General features: G+C 37.4%; 1 protein-coding gene across 2 annotated transcripts; it reads right to left on the reverse strand.

Annotated features, from left to right (window-relative positions):
• Window positions 1-467: 467 nt before the first annotated feature.
• LOC139946987 (dual specificity protein kinase TTK-like) lies at window positions 468-19,137 on the reverse strand. Of its 2 annotated transcripts, XM_071944790.1 has the most exons (17): window positions 19,015-19,137; window positions 17,734-17,959; window positions 17,129-17,235; window positions 16,373-16,691; window positions 15,039-15,449; window positions 14,727-14,904; window positions 14,205-14,312; window positions 12,920-13,077; window positions 12,082-12,230; window positions 10,767-10,981; window positions 7,758-7,879; window positions 6,678-6,823; window positions 5,623-5,741; window positions 4,911-5,003; window positions 4,101-4,313; window positions 3,546-3,639; window positions 468-2,411 (listed from the first exon to the last, which is right to left on the reverse strand). In XM_071944790.1, exons 1-17 carry the CDS (start codon window positions 19,016-19,018, stop codon window positions 2,380-2,382), a joined length of 2,694 nt encoding a protein of 897 aa, XP_071800891.1. In that variant the 5' UTR covers window positions 19,019-19,137; the 3' UTR covers window positions 468-2,379. The 2 variants fall into 2 exon arrangements, with proteins under 2 accessions (XP_071800891.1, XP_071800892.1); XM_071944791.1 differs by lacking the exon at window positions 3,546-3,639.
• Window positions 19,138-20,508: the final 1,371 nt, after the last annotated feature.

Below are 20,508 nucleotides of genomic sequence, written 5' to 3' on the forward strand. Positions count from 1 at the left end.
AAGTTCGTTGGGAATACCCAGAGTAGAAATGAATTACAAAACAACTTCACTGAGTATCTGTAAAGAAATGACAATCAAAAGGCACTTATGATAAACTGAGAAGAACTCATGAAGTGCTCCAAGTTGTTTTTCTTTTTCTTTTTTCTTCCAAACTTAAAAAGGCAAAAGGGGAATTCAAACTACAAGAAATCGCGAATGTAATTTCCGGGTAAGGTCCCATACAGGACGACATGACGTCAATACATTCATCTCTTATATATAGACAAATGAAAATGAAACTAAAGACTATCAGACACGGAGTGCGCATTGCAATAAATAATGCACCAAACGAAGAATAAAGGAGAAAACACTAAAATGAAACGAGAATTTATACAATAGGCTTTTATATAAAGGGAAATACACACATCGTTTGAAAAAAAACTCTTTTCAATTTTAAAATGGTTTCCTTTAGTATGAATTTTGTCATTTTTATTGTTCATCATGACCAGGAAATACAAGAGAGTGGTTTATAAAGAATTTCCACAATATTAAGTGAATGAATCAATGACCAGTTTGATCTGGATTTGAACCTCCAGCTTTTTAATTATTCTTATACAATAACAGAGTTTAGTTTGATACACCCCTCCAACTGCGGCTCTAATACTTCGCATGGCAAAACAGCCCAACTCAACAGTTTTGGTTTCTTATATATAAGTTCATTTCTGGGTAAATTGACTGGTTTTTTTTCCATTTCAAACTTTCAAAGGCATGCTAGTGTATGGATGTGATTATAACAGGTTCTATCTCAGCCTCTTTTTGCACTTCTTTCATCCAGGTTTCTGGCAAAACAGCTTAGATTTGAACTTGCTTTCCTTACAATATCATTTTTGGAGTTGGGATGTTTGGCCATGGAAGGGCCGGACAATAAAGGGAAACAGATAAAAATGTTTGGGAGGCAAATAAGAGTTTTCTTTGCAATTCTAAGAAAGCATTCAGCAACCATTGAGGTTGTTATATTATACAAGAAGGCACAAAGACTGTGGAAAGTTAATTAATAAATTAAAAATACTTAGAAAACCAAACTCAATGAATGCGCTAACATTTTGTACAGCATGTATACTCATAGTTAGCACCTGTGCTGCCTATATATACATTTCAGCAAAAGCAAAGTTTCATAATGTACATTAGTATTTGTTAATTACAAGGTTTTACATGTATATAAATTAGTTAACCATGCAAGTAACATCACTGCCTCTGTATTTATCATTAAAGGCAGTTGACACTATTGGTAATTACTCAATATAATTATTAGCATAAAACCTTTCTTGATTACTAGTAATGGGGAGAGGTTGATGGTATAAAACATTGTGAGAAACGGCTCCCTCTGAAGTGAAATAATTTTTGAGAAAGAAGTAATTTCCCCCGAATTTGATTTCGAGACCTCAAGTTTAGAATTTGAGGTCTCGAAATCAAGCATCTGAAAGCACACAACTTCGTGTGACAAGGGTGTTTTTTCTTTCATTAATATCTCGCAACTTCGACAACCGATCGAGCTCAAATTTTCACAGGTTTGTTATTTTATGCATATGTTGAGATACAGCAACTGTGAAGGCTAGTCTTTGACAATTACCAATAGTGTCCACTGCCTTTAACCATTGTACTGTTTGTTACTGGTATTGCAGGACAACACTGTCTGAAACCTTGGCACATAGTGTCATCCATAACCCGATTTAGGTAGGGCTGTGCTGTCTTGCACCCACAAATCTACTTAGCCATGTATGTTAAGATTCAAATATTGGACAAAATAGAAAACAATTAATGATTGACATCCAAACATCACTGCAGTATTTACATGAAAGCGAAAGTATTCAAGGACTGTATTTATAAGTTTTTTAGAGGATTAAGGATAAAAATCATAGTTTAATTTTTGTCTGAAAGCTGACTCTTTATAGTTCATACCAGCCAGGTGTATTATTGTTCAGTGATATGCAAGAAAATACAAAACTTAATACAACATAGAGTTGTCATTTTTGTGTAAGGTTCATTCTTTGAGTGCACATTTATTTGTAAACCAGGCTAAGTATGAGTGCAAACATTTTTTATTCTGCTGGACTGTAATTCAGAACCAAAAGGTTCATCAAGACAATTATTCAATGCCAAGTTCTAAAAGCTACAAGAACTTCCATTATAAATTTTTTGAAATTTTTCAAGAATGTTAAATCAGACATGATTTATATTTTGTTATCAAAACAGAAGTTAAATCTAGTTAAAAAGAGCTGTATCTATTTTTGTATCCAATGTTACAAGATCTATACATTTGATATTATGAATTGGTTATTAATATGTTGCCATGGAAATCAGTTACTTTATTGTTCTTGTTAGTGAAGCCATGCAGTCCGATTACTTTAAAGTTTCTGTTCCCCAAGTTTGCTCTGTAAGGCAATCATAAAAATAAAAGAAATTAATTATAAATTGAGACAACTTTCTGAAGAACTTAACAGCAAAGCATATCTTGGCACTGTTTGATTGTTTTATTGGTATTGGCACTGAATTTCATCTTTGAGAGGGCAAGGCCATTTTCATTTTGAAAAGGGCACTTCCATTGTAAAATCTATGGGAACTCTTGAAGGGCACAAGGCAAAGACCAGGGCACAAGGGGGCAATGACCTCAGTGGCCTCCATGAACAACCAGGGCCCAATTTCATAGAGCTGCTTAGCACAAAAAAATTGCTTAGCATGAAATTTCTTCCTTGATAAAAAAAAGGATTACGAACCAAATTTCCATTTGTTGCATATTGCTTGTTACACGTACTCAGCTGTTGTTTACTTTTCCTGAAAATCACGCGAAAATTTGGTTGGTAATCCTGTTTTTATCAAGGCAAAAGATTTCATGCTAAGCAAATTTTTGTGCTTAGCAGCTCTATGAAATTGGGCCCAGGCCAGTTTGTGTCAATATTTATTAATAACATTCTCCAAAGAAGTTATGTGCATATGGGTTAGTCTAATTGTATACAAACTAAAAGTTAGATAAAAATGCATGTAAATATCTAAAGGTAGGTGGGTTAGTGGGTGAGTTAGAGATGAAGATCAGTGTTCTATCCAAATTAGATTAGAAATTACAAACTAGGCTATCTTAATTCCAATGTGTGAAAGCAACTAGACAGAGACTAGCTTGATTCCCATCTAATCCCACCTTCTCATAAGTCCCAACTTCTTCACACTCTTGGTCTAATTAACTTAGACGCGATAGAGTGATGATCGATATAATCGTCAACTTCATCATACACACAGTCAAATCAAAGTATAAAAAAAACTAATAGTATTAAACATGTGTAACATGTCTGTCAATGATGACACTCCTGGCGCAAAATAAAAACAAGAACTCTGATTTAACACAAAGTCAAACAAAGTTTGAAAGCTATGGTTTCTGAAATAGATATGTCTTGGGATGTATCTTAACATGTTACAATACCAACCACTCAATTAAGCCTAATGTAACAGGTGCATAGTTGTTGTCACACATCTTGTTATGACGTATGTTCACAGTAGGCGGGTAACATGCTTACCATATGTTTGTTCTTCTGTGTTTTGAACGGGGATTGCGTTCTGATATTTGTTGGCAAGTTGACTTCTCAGAACAGATTCCAAATCACGATTTTCCTGTTTGTTAAGAGTGAAGATGAGGACATTCAAAATAAAAAGTGATTATATGTCAACACTATGCTGATGTCACCAAGTGCAATCTGATGTAGCAATGTCACCAAGTGCAGTCGAAATAAAAAAAAAATAAATAGAAAATGTGAAAACTGTGCACAACTTTAATGCCATCAAAAGTGTTTACCTTAGTGAAAAAATTAAAATTATGTATGTGCATGGACAACAAACAAAAAAAGAGGGGGAAAATATTTTTGGAACATCAAGTTTTGGTCTTGCCAAATCAAAACTGTTTTAAACGCATGTCTCATAATTATCACATTTCAGGCAAAACTCTTTAAATTGGTGCATTAGGCCTGTCCTACATTATGGCCACTTTCATAGCAACAAAGGGTTATTCGATACAGTCTACCCTAGGCTGAAACTTAAATTGAAACTGAAACTAAATTTCAAGTGAAGTGATTTACCTTTTCTTGACTTTCTTGTTTCATATACTTGATATTCTTAGAGCTACAGAGTGGTTGTAGAGCAGACTGAGCATGTTGTATCTCTTCCATTTGTACAATCTGTAACGGCATTCTGTTGACTTGAGGACGAGACTGGGCAGGTAGATGAGAAGGTTGAGATCGAAGCGCTGGATGAGACTGAATTGGAAGAGGTGGTGGAGGCTTAGGAGGATGCTAAGAGACATGATAAGGAGAACAATAAACATAAGTAGGATTTAAAACTTTGTGGGAGTAGTACAACGTAACACCATGTGAAAATCTCTTTTCATTAGTGTGTGTTTCAGTTGATTAAATTTAGGTTTAGTCCCAGCTCAAGCCTACATGCTTCAACACACTAAGCCCAACTTATCCTGTTGCTGATCCGTGGTTTTGTGCATCACCGAGCCAATCCGGCGGGATTTGCACCCACGACCTTGGCCAACTAGTCTTACCAACAAGACCTCCAAGATTGCCCAGTAGTTGGAGGCAGTTCGAATCCTATGTTTTAGGAGCCGGTACAGCAACAATTTAATAGATGTTAAACTTGCATCAGGGATTAATCACTTTTTTTCCGTTTTTAACCTTACACAGATGTGTGTACAAGCACTGATTATTTAGTACTTTCCTGAGTTCTGTTAAAACAAAATCACAGGCATATTACTCAAACCAACAACTTTTGCTAATCTAGAGTAGTAGCACTGTAGCTAATAAATCAAAGTAATATTATTTTCCTTTGAATCAAATTAAACATACAACAATAAACCAGACTGGAGAATGAAACATCTTGCTGACCTGTTGTAGAACTGGTTGGTAATTCCTGGGTTTATGTCTCAAAGCAGTTGAGATATCCAATTGCTGACCGGACTGTAGCTGCTCCATCAGAGTCTGCAGAATATCAAGCAAATAATAATAAATTCAAATTGGCCCAATCAAATGATAATAGATTTATTGTCTCATTCATATACAAAAGCTGAATGGTTCAAGCGTGACCGACACTTGGCCTTTCATAGGCCTGGAATTACGTCTCTGTTGCCCCTGGTCTCAGACTTGGTGCCCCTTCAAAATTTTCCCATTCATTGTAATATTTTCAAATGGAAGTACCCTTTGTAAAATTAAAATGGCCTTGCCCTTTCAAAGATGAAATTCTAGGCCTGGCCCTTGGAAATAAGGAGGCAAATTTGATCGAGTACAAGCGCTGACCTACATGTCATATACACATGTTCCAGGGTATTTAGTTTGTCTGATTTTTTCTGAGAGCCAAACAACGGAAAACAGACTGGACGAATATCATGCTTGATGATAGGTTGATGATAGGTTGACATCCAACACTGTTGTTATTCATGGTTTATTAAAACTTGTTACCAGGGGTAAAATCCATCAAATAATTACAAGATTATTGGTACAAATAGGCAAGACAGGTGAATTCAATTCTCATAAACTTATCATAGTTCCTTTTCAATTGGTTGGTTGTTAGTTTGGATCTATTCTTCTCATATAAACTTACCCTTGAAACGGCTGATATACTCGTTGGTGAGTTGAGTTGAGCATGACTAACATGTAACTGGGATATTAAACTCTTCAAGTGTTCCTCTGTCAGATTAGGAACATTTGGCTGACTCGGTTCTAAACAAAACAAAATCAAATAAACAATTATTATTAAAAAAGTGTTCATAAACACCCCGGACAGTTTCTCTACTCCTATTGGTGGAGAGCGCGTCACATGGGTGTGCATAAACCTTTAGTTAATGCACACTGAAGCTCTGTTTAAAATGCACACTGAGCTGGCTTCCGCGTGCAAGATTATCACTCTGAACGCGCAAATCATAGCTAACAGCGCGTAATCTAAGCGCGCGCGCGTACACACAACCCACGTGCCTCGAACAGATTCTTCACAAAGTTTTGAAGAAAAAAAACTTCAAACCTTGAATTTTCAATTGTTAAAGTGTCTATAACTGTATTTGTTTACGTTTTTTAACAAAAAGGCATTTATGCATGGGAATAAAAGAGTAGTGACTCGTTCTTCAACGTCCGTTTAAAACCTTGCAGGGTCGTTGCCGTGGGATAAGGCGAGGGCCTTTATCACACGGCCATCGACCCTGCCGGCTTTAAACAAACGTTGAAGAACTCGTTGCTACACTTTTATTCCCTAATTAATGTTAAATCTGATTTGAGGGAGAAACTACCAAGACATATCTCAGGACAAAATGTATGGTTCATCGTTTAATGCAAGGCACTGGACACTAATTGGTAATTACTCAAAATAATTGTTAGCATAAAAACTCTCTTGGCAACGAGCAATTGGGAGCTGTTGATAGTATAAAACATTGTGAGGAACAGCTCCCTCTGAAGTAACTTTGTTTTTGAGAAAGAGGTAATTTCTCACTCAAGTAGTAAAAGACATCAGGCCTGAAGCCTTTTATTAGGCATCTGAAAGCACACAACTTTGTGCAACAAGGGTGTTTTTTCTTTCTTTCGTTATTCTCGTGCAACTTGCAAAGACTCAATACCAGCATGATGAGGATTACAGATTTGATTTTGACGTTTTGACTTTCCCGTTACCTGGTGGAGGGGGTGGATCTGCTTGGAAGTATGGATGTTTCTTCAGTTCTTGAATTGATGGCCTTTCTCTTGAGTCACGAAGTAAACATTTCTTGAGTAAATCCAGGAGGTGAGGGTTATCAACGGCTGGGAACTCAAGCACATGCCTTAATTTAACAAACAAACAAAGAAGTCAATCAATGTATTAAACAAGAAAAGGTTTGCAGCAACACCATGTAATGATAATATCTAACCGTTGGTTTTAACTCTCGGATCGTACTCTATTTTTTTCTTTCTGGTTACTTTTGTATTTCTTAAGCGCTTTGTAGCCACTTTGTAAAAAAGCACAATAAAAATAAGGTTCTAATAATTATTATTATTATAAATAACCTCAATGTTGAAATGCACAAGACACGTTATTTAGTAACGAGCAATGGAAAGCAATAATTTTCCTTGCATTGCAAAATGCTTCATTTGCTTCAAAAAAATTCATCACATATTAAAGGCAGTACCCACTATTGGTAATTACTCAAAATAGTTATTGGCATAAACCCTTTCTTGGTGACAAGTAATGGGGAGAGGTTGATGGTATAAAACATTGTGAGAAACGGCTCCCTCTGAAGTACCATAGTTTTCGAGAAAGAAGTAATTTTCCACAAATTTGATTTTGAGGTCTCGAAATTAACCATCTAAACGCACACAACTTCGTGTGACAAGGGTGTTTTTTGTATCATTCTTATCTCGCAAGTTCGATGACCAATTGAGCTCAAATTTTCACAGGTTTGTTATTTTATGCTTATGTTGAGAAACACCAACTGTGAAGGCTAGTCTTTGACAATTACCAATAGTGTACACTGCCTTCAAGTCAAGCACAAATCTGTCAGCGGTGTAAATTTTGTGCAGTGCAAACTGGATGAAATCATTCTCTATTCAGTTGTAAATTTGTTTCAGGTATTATTATAATGAACTAGGCCCATTGAAAACAAGTAGGACCTTTCTATTGAGTGCAAGGGTTGACCTAGGCTAGAATAGACTTGTCTGACTGTTTTATAAAACAGTTGCTGACTTATCTGGGAAACAAATATGATGTCTGTTACATACCTTGGATCACAGATGGCCTGTAGTTTCATTAGACTGAATGTAATGTGCTGGAATGGTGTCTTGCCATACACCATGTAGTAAAAGATACATCCTAAAGACCAAACGTCACTCTTGCAGTTTATCTGTGAAAAAAAAATACAAATAAAGAAATATTAAAAGACTGAGATTGTGAAGAAGTAAAAACTGTGAGGAAAGATTGGGTTCAATTAAAGCAAATCTATGATATTACCTAAGCCAAACTTTCTGGAAAATTAAAAAAACAGGTGTACCAAATTGTTTATTTCTAATACAGTTTACGTAGGCTTATAAGCGAAAGACTAAACTCGCACAGGCCTGAATGCTTCATTTTTTGAAAAGGGCAAGGGCACCAAGGCATTTTCTCCTTGGTAAAGGGCACCCTATTATGAGCAATTTGTAAATTTCTACTGGAGGCGTTGACCAAGGGGCGGAGGCAATTGGCTTCTTTGCCTCCGTGAAGTATCAGGCCTGCACGCACTTACAGTGGAAACAGATTGACCAGAGAATACCCATACACATATCTGGCTAATTCTTCGATTAAATGGTTTCAATTTCAAATTTAAGAAGGGCTTTGTGGCAACCGGATCTCAAATTAGCCCCAGTAAGTTAAACATAAAACAAGAATCAATTCTACAACAGGGAAACAAAAATCAAAAAGTACAATAACCACTTCTTAAAAATACTAGTATTGATTTTTAAATGGTGTGCCTGGTTTAATTTAATTAAATTTTCCAATAAACCAAAGATCAGGGATATTTCTCTAAGAGCCATCTCACATGAAACTATTTAATGGTAATCTGTTCCAGACAATCTCCGAACAGATACTTATTACATATCGATTTAAACATATTTTTCTCTGAGAGACTGAGGAACTCGGACAATTTCTAGCAAAGTGTTCCTTTTGCATGAAGTGCACAGTTGATTGCCTCCAAGCTATCCGGAAACATTGACCAAATTATTGACCAAACTGTTTGTTTGAACAATTCTTTGAAATTTTTGTGATGAAATTATTTCATACTCAACTTTTGTTGAATGCGAAGTAATTTGAGCCTCTGCATTTTTTCAGGGGACACCCAGAAAGTTGCATTGTTTATTTCACTTTTGTTGTTATTTGTTCACAGAGTAACATTTAACTATACTGTATGTCATTTCCCGAACCCCACGCTATGTACAACTTTAGTTTTGTACAATTCACAACAGCTTTATTTCTTAGGTCAGGTTTGCAGCAGCATCGTGCTACCGCAAGCACCACCAAATTCAACTCCAAACGTGCAAAGTTTCAAAGCCTGCTTTATAAACATGATAAATGTAATCATTCCATGCCGATGTCCCGTTAGTTATTTGGGTGTAGCTACCCCTGAATCCTTCACTCTCTCATGAACACACTATTGATTTATCTTTCCACCAATCAGAAAGCGCAGATATTACTTACACCTTTTGATAAAAATTAACACGTGTGCTTGAAAAACATTAAGAAAAACTTTAGGGGATTAAATTTCTTGGTTATCTTTCAAAGTGAAAGATGTACCAAGAGTTAGAGTGGTGATATTAAAATGGTCTTGAATAGCACAGTGGGCATCAGGTGAAATTGTAAAATGATCGCTGCTTTGTTTTTTTCATCATCTGATGTTTATTCTCCAAGATTTCAATGTGGACTTGGAAGCTTCAAGAAGCTTGAACAAGAGAAGTTTGTTACCTTGTCCGAGGATTGACAAACAGTTTTGTAGGTTTAAAGGCTCAAGTCAGCTGACAGAGCGCTTGAATTTCAACTACACTTTCTTCGCCGTGAGGGAGCTTTTGTTTGGAAGTAAATGCTGAGCTGAAACCAAACCCAGTGGGGTTGACTAAAAAGCTCTTTTAATTTCCTTCCATATCGGGTCTTTCTTAGCAACCTGACCAACACAGTCTATTGAAACTTAGCTAAGCACACCTTTATCTCACAGAGTCCACATATCATGTTTTTAAATTAAACAATGCAGCGAGATAGGCTAATAAAACAATTTCTCAATTTCTAAATCGACGACGAGAAAGTGCACATTGGACTTCAGCATTGAATTTGCCATTCTGCGAGGTTTGTTGACAATCAAAACCGGCTTCCCGTTTCACAAGGTATATCCTGTCATGTCATTTAACGGACAGTCATACTACAGACCAGTATAGATGAAAAATCTCAAACAACGGCAGAGAAAACGGTATAGAAGTTAATAATCCTAGCGATAGCGAAAGAGTGAAACATTATCTCCAAGGTAAACAGTACCACAGTAGTCAAGGATCATAATAAGATAAAGCAAAGAGCAAGGAATGGATGAAGAGTTGTTACCTTGTGGTGTGTGTGTGGGGGGGGGGGGAAGGGGGGGTGGAATAATTAAACTTGATCCTTTATCAATTGACATAATGGGAAGTTGATTATATCTATTATTAGTCCCCCTGTGGTCTAATCCAAACATGAAAACCAAGCAAACCGACTGATATGTCAGTGTACTTTCAAGTTAACTCTTTCAATTTATTGTTTTCTTTTAATATGATCTGCCTATTTTGGAGTATGAATTTATAGCTCGTTTAGTATTTTAATACTTAAAAAAAACATTACTTTCATTTTCGCTTTTAATTCAATCTGACGGCAAAACCAGATTATGACCCGTTGATTTAAATGGTGGAAGGGTACTAAAAAAAAATTATTTAGAAGACAAAATTTAACATCTAATAAATAATAAATATATAAAAAAAAAAATTAATATGTTTCAACTTAATTTTCTTTTTTATAAACTTGAGCCTTAATGGATAAGCTACATGAATAACCTATAAGGATTTTATTTTAAGTCATAAACAATTATACTTTTATGCATTGTACAAAAGTAATCGGCAGTCTGAGAGGGTCTCCAAAATGTGGAAAAACTTATGAAAGTCTTTTACCTCAAACAGCGTGTAATATCATTTTACTTGATACTCTTTCAGAACAAATTTTTTTATTAAAAAGAAATGGATACCAACCTTAAGTTTCGGTCTCCGTTGCCCACCAGCGCTAGGTGTTGCCGAGACGTCTTGAATGGCTTCAGGTGACATGTAGTTAAGGGTTCCAATCTGTGACTCTCTAATCACGCTGGTTTTATCAGTCTGGATAGCATTAGCAATACCAAAGTCAATCAGCTTTAAAGCACCCTCAACAAACAGGAAATTAGCGGGCTTTAAGTCACTGTGGACAATACCTAAGGAAGAGAAAGATTGGAAACATCAAAAACTACTCTCAACTTTCTTTGTACATATTCTTTCAAACCACGAAAAAAATTCAACACACTTTGATTCCCATTCATAAATACTTTTTAGGTCAAAAAACATCAACACTTTTTGGTCAAAAAGTAAAATTATAATTGTTAAATAATCTCTTTCAACACAACACCCCTCCAACTATGAAATGGTGGCACAACTGTTCAGGCTGTTGCTGTCGACCATAGGAATAAAGAAATTGTCTTAAAAGCACAGGTGCGAGTTCGCATGCCACGCCCATGTTTCAACACTTTTTACTGGTCATTATCAAAGGTTTAAACACCCCCACGTGACGCCATCTCGACCAATAGGAATAGCGAAACTGTCTTAGGTATTTATGAATTTTGGTTTTACCCATACATACACCGATGTGTGTGAGCACTGTAAACTCAGTACTTTCCCAAGCACTATGAAAATTCACCACAGGCATATTACTCGGGTGGGATTCAAACCCACGACCTTTGCAATTCTAGAGCAGTGTCTTACCAACTAAGCCACAGAGATTGCCCGGTAGCTAAAGGCAGTGTGAATCCTATGTTTTAGAAGCGGGTACCGCAAGGATTTAATAGATGGGTAAAACCAAAATTATTATTCTTTATCCCCGGTGCAAATTTCCTATTACATGAAATGAGTAGTTCCGAAGTAAAAGGTAACTACATAACATCGGAAAGTAGGATTTGTAAGTTTGCATTGTTTGATTGTTATCAGGAGAGGTTTGAGGTAGCACCATGTGTAAATCTCTTTTGAGTAGTGATTAGTGGTTCTAAAAAAGAACTGGTAGTTGAATTTCTTCTACTTGTATGTGCTTTGGGGATTTATGTGCTGTCAATTTGTAATAGGTAAAAGGGTTGGTGTTTAGGGTAAGGGTTTGGGATCAATCAATTAACTGAGAATTACCTGCTTGGTGTACGACATCCACAGCATCCAACATTCCCCTCCAGTAAAACTTCATATCTTGAGCATTAATCTTCTTATTAGTATTAGGTAAAAGGGTTGGTGTTTAGGGTAAGGGTTTGGGATCAATCAATTAACTGAGAATTACCTGCTTGGTGTACGACATCGACAGCATCCAACATTCCCCTCCAGTAAAACTTCATATCTTGAGCATTAATCTTCTTGGTACTTAAGAATGAAGCTAAGTCAATCGATCCACATTCCATTACCAGGTAGATGTGAGAATCTGTTATCTCACTGTACAGAAAAATAAAAATACAGCAACAATGAACAACATGTACCTACACAGGTGAAATGTGCTCACACATTCTCAAGGAACATTTGTGCGGTTCGTTACACTGCCATCACTCCAACCATATAATAACAAATACTTTCTTTATATAGGAAGGGTGACCCTTTAACTTTGAAACTGTACAGTTGTCTGTACTGGATTAACCAAGCACACACAGACACAATTATCTCAAGTCAAAAGCGTGTCGTTGCATTTGGTGGCCTAGGGGTTAAAAGAACCGGACTCAAGTTCTACTGTTTGATCAGCAGAGTGTGGGTTAGAGTTCAAGTCGTGGCACTTGTGTCCTTAAGTTTTAAGCAAGACACTTAACCATGATTGCTTCGCCTGTTCGGATGGGACGTTAAGCCATTGGTCCAGAGTGTTGTGATTGCATGTAAAAGAGCCCAGTGCACTTATCGAAAAGAGAAGGGGTTTGCCCCGATGTTCCTGGTTTAACTGGCAACATATTGCACCACAGCACCTTGTAAACCATTACATGGTGCTATGTAAAAGGAGTAGGTCTCATACTTCAAACGTAACCACACATACTTGCAGAAAATACTGAAGGTTGAAGCACTTTGAGCGTCGCCGAGTGACATTTATGAGCGCGTTATATCAAACCACTATTATTATGATTGCTACAGTTACTACTTACTAATCATAGAGATGAATAATGTTTGCACTCTTGCGTAGTTTCTGTAGTAATGTGACCTCATTCATGTAGCCTTGTATTGTCATCTGATCTGCACATTCTAATGTCACGTACTTGATGGCCAAAACCTTCTTCTTACTTTCACTGAAAACTTGATATACCTGAAAAGAAATCATCCGTAATATCAAATGTCTAGTTGGTATGACACTGCTCTAGAATTGCAAAGGTCAAAGGTTCGAATCACACTCGAGTAATATGCTTGTTTTTTCACAAATCTCTGGAAAGTACTGAGTGCTAAGAAAACATTGGTGTTTGGGTTAAGCAAAAAATCACTATCAATGTGGTAAAACTTAACCATACAGGCATGCAGCTCCAGTTTGTCAAAAATAGGGGGGAAATGGCAGACACATGAAGACATCGGACTGTTGAATATTCAACGGAACAGTAATAGAAACTAAAAACAAAGATATAAGTCAGCCAGGTTGGCTCCGTGGTTTCTGTCCCTGCCTTTCAAGTGTTTGTCTTTGGACCCCAGTTTGGTTTGGGTTTTCAGTCCCTACCTGTTTGCATGGTTTGGGTTTTCAGTCCCTACCTGTTTGCATGGTTTGGGTTTTCAGTCCCTACCTGTTTGCATGGTTTGGGTTTTCAGTCCCTACCTGTTTGCATGGTTTGGGTTTTCAGTCCCTACCTGTTTGCATGGTTTGGGTTTTCAGTCCCTACCTGTTTGCATGGTTTGGGTTTTCAGTCCCTACCTGTTTGCATGGTTTGGGTTTTCAGTCCCTACCTGTTTGCATGGTTTGGGTTTTCAGTCCCTACCTGTTTGCATGGTTTGGGTTTTCAGTCCCTACCTGTTTGCATGGTTTGGGTTTTCAGTCCCTACCTGTTTGCATGGTTTGGGTTTTCAGTCCCTACCTGTTTGCATGGTTTTTCCCTACGTCTTAAACTGAAATTTCTTCATTATCTTTTCTACATTAAAGTGATGAGATGTTTCCATTGGATGCTTTTTAGACTATATTATTCAGATTCAGATTCAGATATCAGCCATTAGTTTGTCAGTAGGGCCCAATTTCATAAAGCATGTAAGCACAAAAAACAGCTCAGCACAGAAAAATATTGCTTGGCAAAAACTGGGTACTAGCCAAACTCTCTTTAAGATTACATTGTTGAAACTGGTGTCCCACCCAATTTTTGCTGAGCAAAGAAATTTGTCAAGTAGAATTGTCTGCTAAACAGCTTTATAATTTGGGCCTAGACTGTTGTGATGGATCCAGAAGGAGTGTGGTCTTACCTTGGAAGAGCCTCCTTTGCCAACTATTCTCAGTATTCGATAGTTAATCTTGTTGACTGTTATGACATCTTTTCTCTGGACAGTCTGTACTGGCATCATAGCAGGGTTCTAAGATTCAAACGTCAACATTATCATCAGAGAGTTCAAATGGAAATAGCACATTTCCATGGGCCAAGTTTAAGGGTGGGAGGGGGGTGGGGTACACTATGCAACCACTGTGTACATTTATTGTGAGGCTAAGTAATCAAACCAGGAACACTGGGGCTAACTCCTTCTCTTTTCGATAAGTGCACTGGGTTCTTTTACGTGTGTTACACCACACATGGGACCAACGTCTTTACGTCCAATCCAAAGGATGACAAAATAAAAAGTGTCTTGCTTAAGGACACAATAGTCAAGATCGGGACTCGAACCCACACTCTGCTAATCAAAAACACCAGAGTTTGAGTCCAGTGCTCTTATCCGCTCAGCCACAACACACCAATCCGAAGATTATGAGACCTTTCGACTTTGTTGACTTACCATTTGGTTGTACTGAGGAACACAATTTTGTGGTATAACGCTAATGGGTTGCGGCTGATGGCACGATCCATTAGCAACAGGGGGAGCTTGACGGTGTTGTGGCTGGACAATTCCATTTGTTGATGGTGGCTGGACTGTTCCATTTGATGATGGGTTGAATAAACTCTGTGGCTTCAAACTAGGGAACGAATTGAAATAAATAATTCAATTAACGAATTCAATTAAAAAAAGATGTGCTGTTGAGATTAAGGGATTGAATAATCTTGTAATTGTAAAAAGACTACGCAATGAAATTTACTTTGAAATTATTACCTTTCAGACTTTACCGATCCATTTTGTTGTAGCTCCTCGGTCTCTTGGCTCACCCCTCTACCACTCTTATGGAACTGCTCAATGTCCGTTCGTGGATGCACAATCTGGGATGGTAGACTTTTCTGCATGGGGGTGTCTAAACTGAAATTGTTGGAGGGTAGATGTGGTTTCTCTACTGAAGGTGTTTCCATCATCGCAACGCCAGAATCACTCGAATCAACTTTAGGTGATTCGACAATAGAAGCAAGACGTTCAATTTTGAGATTATCTGAGATTGGAGGCGTTGTCTTCTCGAGTGGTTTGATATCTGACAATGGATAATCATCATCGCTATCATCAGGGTTCGATGAAGGTACCTCAGTCACTTGCAAAACTCTGCGCTTTACTCTCTGTGGTAGTCCATAATTTGGCCTTCACAAACACAAAAAAAAGAATATTTTATGGAAGCTGGAAGTTAATATTGCACTTGGTTGGTGTATCAATACAATACAATACAATACAATAAAACTTTATTGTCCCTGCAAGGGAAATTCCTGTGGCCTTATTGCTGACATAAAAATACAGTCACCAGTAAAAGGGTACACTGTTAAAAATGGGATAAACCTTACCACAGAAAAATAGTGAGCCTAGAATACAGAGTTTTAAAGTGAACCACAGACAGATAAAAGGGCATATTTACGGAAAAAGAACACTAAACAACAACAATAGTAAAAATCCTTGCGGTTGCAAGAGAATAATATCGAAAGAAAAAACACCCTTGCTGCACAAATATGTGTGCTTTCAGATGCCTAATAAAAGGCTCAAGGCCTGAAGTCTTTTAATATTTGACCACTTTCTCAAAAACTCTGTTACTTCAGAGGGAGCCGTTTCTCACAATGTTTTACACTATCAACAGCTCTCTATTGCTCATGACCAAGACAGTTTTTATACTGATAATTATTTTGATGAGTAATTACCAATTAATAGTGTCCAGTGCCTTTAAAATTATACCTAGAGGACTAAATGATTGAATGCGCACTTCTTCCCAGTATGTTATGCTCCGCAACCTTATAGTTTTGCAGAATTTAATCACAATTTCATCCGAGACGGATAAAACCTTTGCAAGAATCTTAGGGCCTTGTCACACAGGCAACTTTTACAGCAACTTGGAGGCAACCAACTATCGTGCATGCTACAGGAGCGCTTTGGTAGCAAATTAGTCAGTCTTATACTCCCGAAGAAAATGTTGAGAATATTCAAATGTGAATGGATTTTCTTCTTTGAGATTACCTGGAACTGGTTGCCAGTAAAATGCTTCGTAAGACATGACCCTTAAAGTTTTCTTAAATTATTACCTGATTTTCCCTCTTGCACTTGCTCCAACACTGGCACTGACAGGAGCAGGTAAACTCTTACAATCCGGTGTTGATAGAGTATTCAATCTCTTAATCTTAGATGCACTCTGAGTAACGGACATCCCTGTATAGAACGATCGAGACTCAGATGTATTCTGCTCCTTAGTATGATCAGAAAATGGGATGGTAAACTCATTGTCAGCTTGTAGACTACTTAGACCTTTGGTAAATCGTTCCATGGCTGTTTCCACCATTTGAGTCGGTTCACATTTTAGATTCTGTGCCTTCTTTAAGATGTCCAAACATTTGTCTTTATCTCCTGAAAATAAACATGCCGGTATTTCAGTTTTTAATATAAAGTAATTATCACACACCAACTGACTGGTAGTTTTTCAAAAATTTTTGGTTAAAAATTAACTTACTTGAGCGGGACTTGAACACGGACCTTTGTATTAGCGCATCGGCACTATAGCCCCTTTTGTTGGCGGGCTCCCTATTTGGATGTTGGCAGTCTCCCTATTTTGTCAATATTATCTGAATTCTAAGGCGCCAGTCACTGGTATAGCAGAAGCTATTCAACTTGTAATTTTGATGACCGATTGAGCCCAATGTTCACAGATTTGTTATGCATGTGTTGGGTAACACTAGGTGAGAATCCTGGTCTTTGACAATTACCAAACATATCCAGTGCCTTTTACTATACTCTTTTTTTAAATTGAAGTAAAACATAAAGAAATACATAAATGAAGTCCTTACCTCTAGTGAGTTCCAGCTGGGCAGCTTCTACGTGGACAATAGCAAGCGTTTTGATATTTGCTCTGGCATATTTGAAAACTACCCGAGCATCGTCAAAATCATGGGTCCTGGTAAAAAACAACATTGATCAAAAAGATGTGAAATCAAAGTGAGTAAATCTTACGCAGTACACGGGCCTGAACTTTCTTGTTTGAGAGGGCGAGGCCACTTTCATTTTGCAAAGGCCACTTCCATTGGAAAATCTTAAAGTCAATTGGAAACTTTTGAAGGGGCATTAGGCCAAGACCAGGGGCAACTAAGGCCATGGGCTTGTGGCGTATAAGTACTTATACCAGATCTGGTGACAGTCATACATGTAGCACACTCAAATAATTCAGTATGTCAACTGAATGAAAGTGAACTGTTGACTTCGGCTAAAGCTACGGCTACATGTATGTAGAACGCGCATGTCTACTTATAAATTCTTCAACACTGGCAGATGCGCTGATCTAGCTGTAGCTGTAGCCGAAGTCACCGCTTCCAACACAGCCTTGGATTGTGTTTTTGGTCAGATTCAGCATTCGTTACACATTTTAATGATTTTTGTGAGAACGGCAATTTCTTACATTTTCAACTTTGCAAAGTTGATGCAAATTTGAGCGTATGCTGGATTCTTATTGTTCTTTTCCAAGTCGATAAGTTTGAGAGCGTTGTTATAAGCACTACACAGTAATCTATATCTATTAGTGATATTAGATAACTGTGTATCCTTCACGAGCATGTTGATGTAGACCAGCCAGTCTTCTGGTTGGCAACCAGCCTCTATAATCCTCTTCACTTGCGTTGTTTGATCTGAAAATATCGAAAACAAATGTTAAAATTTTTAAATGGTAAATTTTTAAAATAGCATATGACTTGATTGAATCAATCAACCCTCAGGGAAAGCTACAGACAAGGCCTTTGGTTGCTGTAAATGCAAAACCACAAGAAATTAAAACATACATAATTTGGTTTTGGACGTTGTGGATGAACTTGAGTTGAACTTGAGCTTTGAAGGTGTTCATGTTTCACTGGAACTTCCAGATTGCATAAAATGTAATTTTTTAAATTGAAAAATTTGAAGCAACTATTCTAACTCTTATTCTAGCAAGTCATCTTGCCCCTCAAAAATCTATGTTTTTAGGATTTAATTAAAATCATGCAACATTACGTTATCATTTTGTTCTGGCAAGGGGGGGGGGGCAAACACTACAGTACGTATTCTAGTAATTTCTCGTATCTTCGGATAACTTTACGTATGGCGTCACCAGTTTTTCACTCCTTTTTACAAAAAGGGATATCTCCATCGTTGAGGTAAATTAGATACAATATTATTTCATATCAAATGAAAAAGTGGTGGCGCCATCTGGAAACTTTTCCGTATTTTCTACTGTGTGTAGCAGATTAATTTGCACAATCTGCAAATAAATTGCGCACATCTTCGAATCGATCATTCTAAAATTCTATTTGATTTCTAAACTATTTTTTAATAACTTAAATAAATAAACCATTTTTAGCATGTTTAGATTATGTCAAAATTAGTTTTGTTTTCCTTCTTGGTTTTGTATTTGAATGGAAATGTAAGAGTGAAATTCCGTGAAAAGAAAAGAAACGTACCCTGGAAAGTATTTCGAGAAACGTTTCACTTTTGTCCATGTTGGGGAATTTTCACGGACTCACTGAATTACTCAACTCAGGAAGTGGCATTGCATTGAATGCAGTGAGTTATTTGCACGTAATTTCAATGTCCCGATTCCACGGTGAAAATTAATGAAAATATTAATCATTTTAGTTTAACAGGGCGACTTATTTTAATTTCAAATTGCATCATCCTGGACGAGGTCAAACTCAACAAGTATGTTACTTACCCATGATGGGTTTTGGAGCCTTGCCAAATGGTGTAAAAGTGCAATTCCGACCATCAATCCAACTTGTTGTTTACCGACTTTAAATACAGCGCTGTTCACATGATCTGACTAAACACTATGATCTGATTGGATAGAATATAGTTTGCCATTTGTTGCCAAGAGAGGGCGCTATTCATCAATTACGGTCTCCAGATCCGAAACGGGTCAACTCGTACCCAAGTCAACTCGTACCCAAGTCAACTCGTACCCAAAATATTGTACCCAAGTCAACTCGTACCTAAGTCAACTCGTACCCAGGTCAACTCGTACCCAAAATATTGTACCCAAGTCAACTCGTACCTTTCGCTCGGCCCCAGCGGCCAGTCTATCCAGGACCATCCCAGCGCCTTTGGTTAAAGCAAGGCGCTGGGGACGAGTGAACTCGTACCTAAGTCAACTCGTACCCAGGTCAACTCGCACCCCAGTCAACTCGTACCCAAGTCAACTCGTACCGTACAACGTACATTGGGTGCGTTCGTTTAGCTTCCCTGGGTCGACCCCGGTGTGAGGCGGATTTTTTTCCAGGACTAATTTGGGTAATTATCTGCACACGATCGTCCTGGAAAAAAATACCCTACCACACACCGGGGTCGACCCAGGGAAGCTAAACGAACGCACCCATAGTATGCCGAAACGGAGAATTTCCGTGCGGCGTGATTTTGTAATTGCGATAGGAAATAAAAATGATGTTCTACCATCATATGGAGCTCACTTTTATTAATAATAATCACATGAATCAGTCTAGAAATAATGTCAGTATTTCCTGCCAACTATAGCGATCGCTTGTACATATTGCATGGATGTCCTACATCTAAGTAAGACCTCAATGGCTGGTCTTTTAAAACGAGCGTGTGTCCGTGAAAATGTTTGTGAACAAAGAAGAAAACAGCTGCAAGTACTAAAATTGAGAAAGCATAAGTTTATTTAAACACAGGCCTAAATCCATGTGATATCTGACCCTCATTAAAAACATTAAGCAGAATGAACTTCCTTCAAAAAAAATTAAAAAACACTGTGAACAGGTTAATTTAATAAACTTTTTATTATTTAGAATAAGATTGACAAATCTTTCCAGCATTGACCATTTTAAATTAGATTTGTGCGAAAAATTCCTTTAGAGGTTATAAAAACATTTACATGACATTTTGCAAGGTATGAACTAATTATTGCAGGTAACAGAAATAACAAGTAATAAATTACTGATGTCATTTGGGACAAGGGCCCAATTTCATAGCGCTGCTTAACGGTAAGCAAATTTGCGTGCTTACTGTAGCAGAATTCACAGGTTAGCAGAAAATTGGGCGGCCATATTACGTGTTTACCGTGGATTTGCATTGCGACGTCATTTATTTTTGTGTGTTAAGCACAGGAAGGTTAGCATGCCTTTTCGTGTGCTTACAGTTAGCAGCGCTATGAAATAGAAATTGCACAGTAAGCACAAAATCGACCGCTAAG

The sequence above is a fragment of the Asterias amurensis genome, chromosome 14 (genome assembly GCF_032118995.1).
Source record: "Asterias amurensis chromosome 14, ASM3211899v1".
Taxonomy (NCBI): domain Eukaryota; kingdom Metazoa; phylum Echinodermata; class Asteroidea; order Forcipulatida; family Asteriidae; genus Asterias; species Asterias amurensis.

What these genes read in the sequence shown, in the direction of transcription:
- LOC139946987 (XM_071944790.1), bottom strand. An exon ending in AACTTTGCAAAGTTGAAAAT is followed by an intron (nt 17,236 to 17,733) that starts GTAAGAAATTGC and finishes GTTTTTTACCAG; the next exon opens with GACCCATGATTTTGACGATG. An exon ending in AGATCCACCCCCTCCACCAG is followed by an intron (nt 5,742 to 6,677) that starts GTAACGGGAAAG and finishes TGTTTTGTTTAG; the next exon opens with AACCGAGTCAGCCAAATGTT.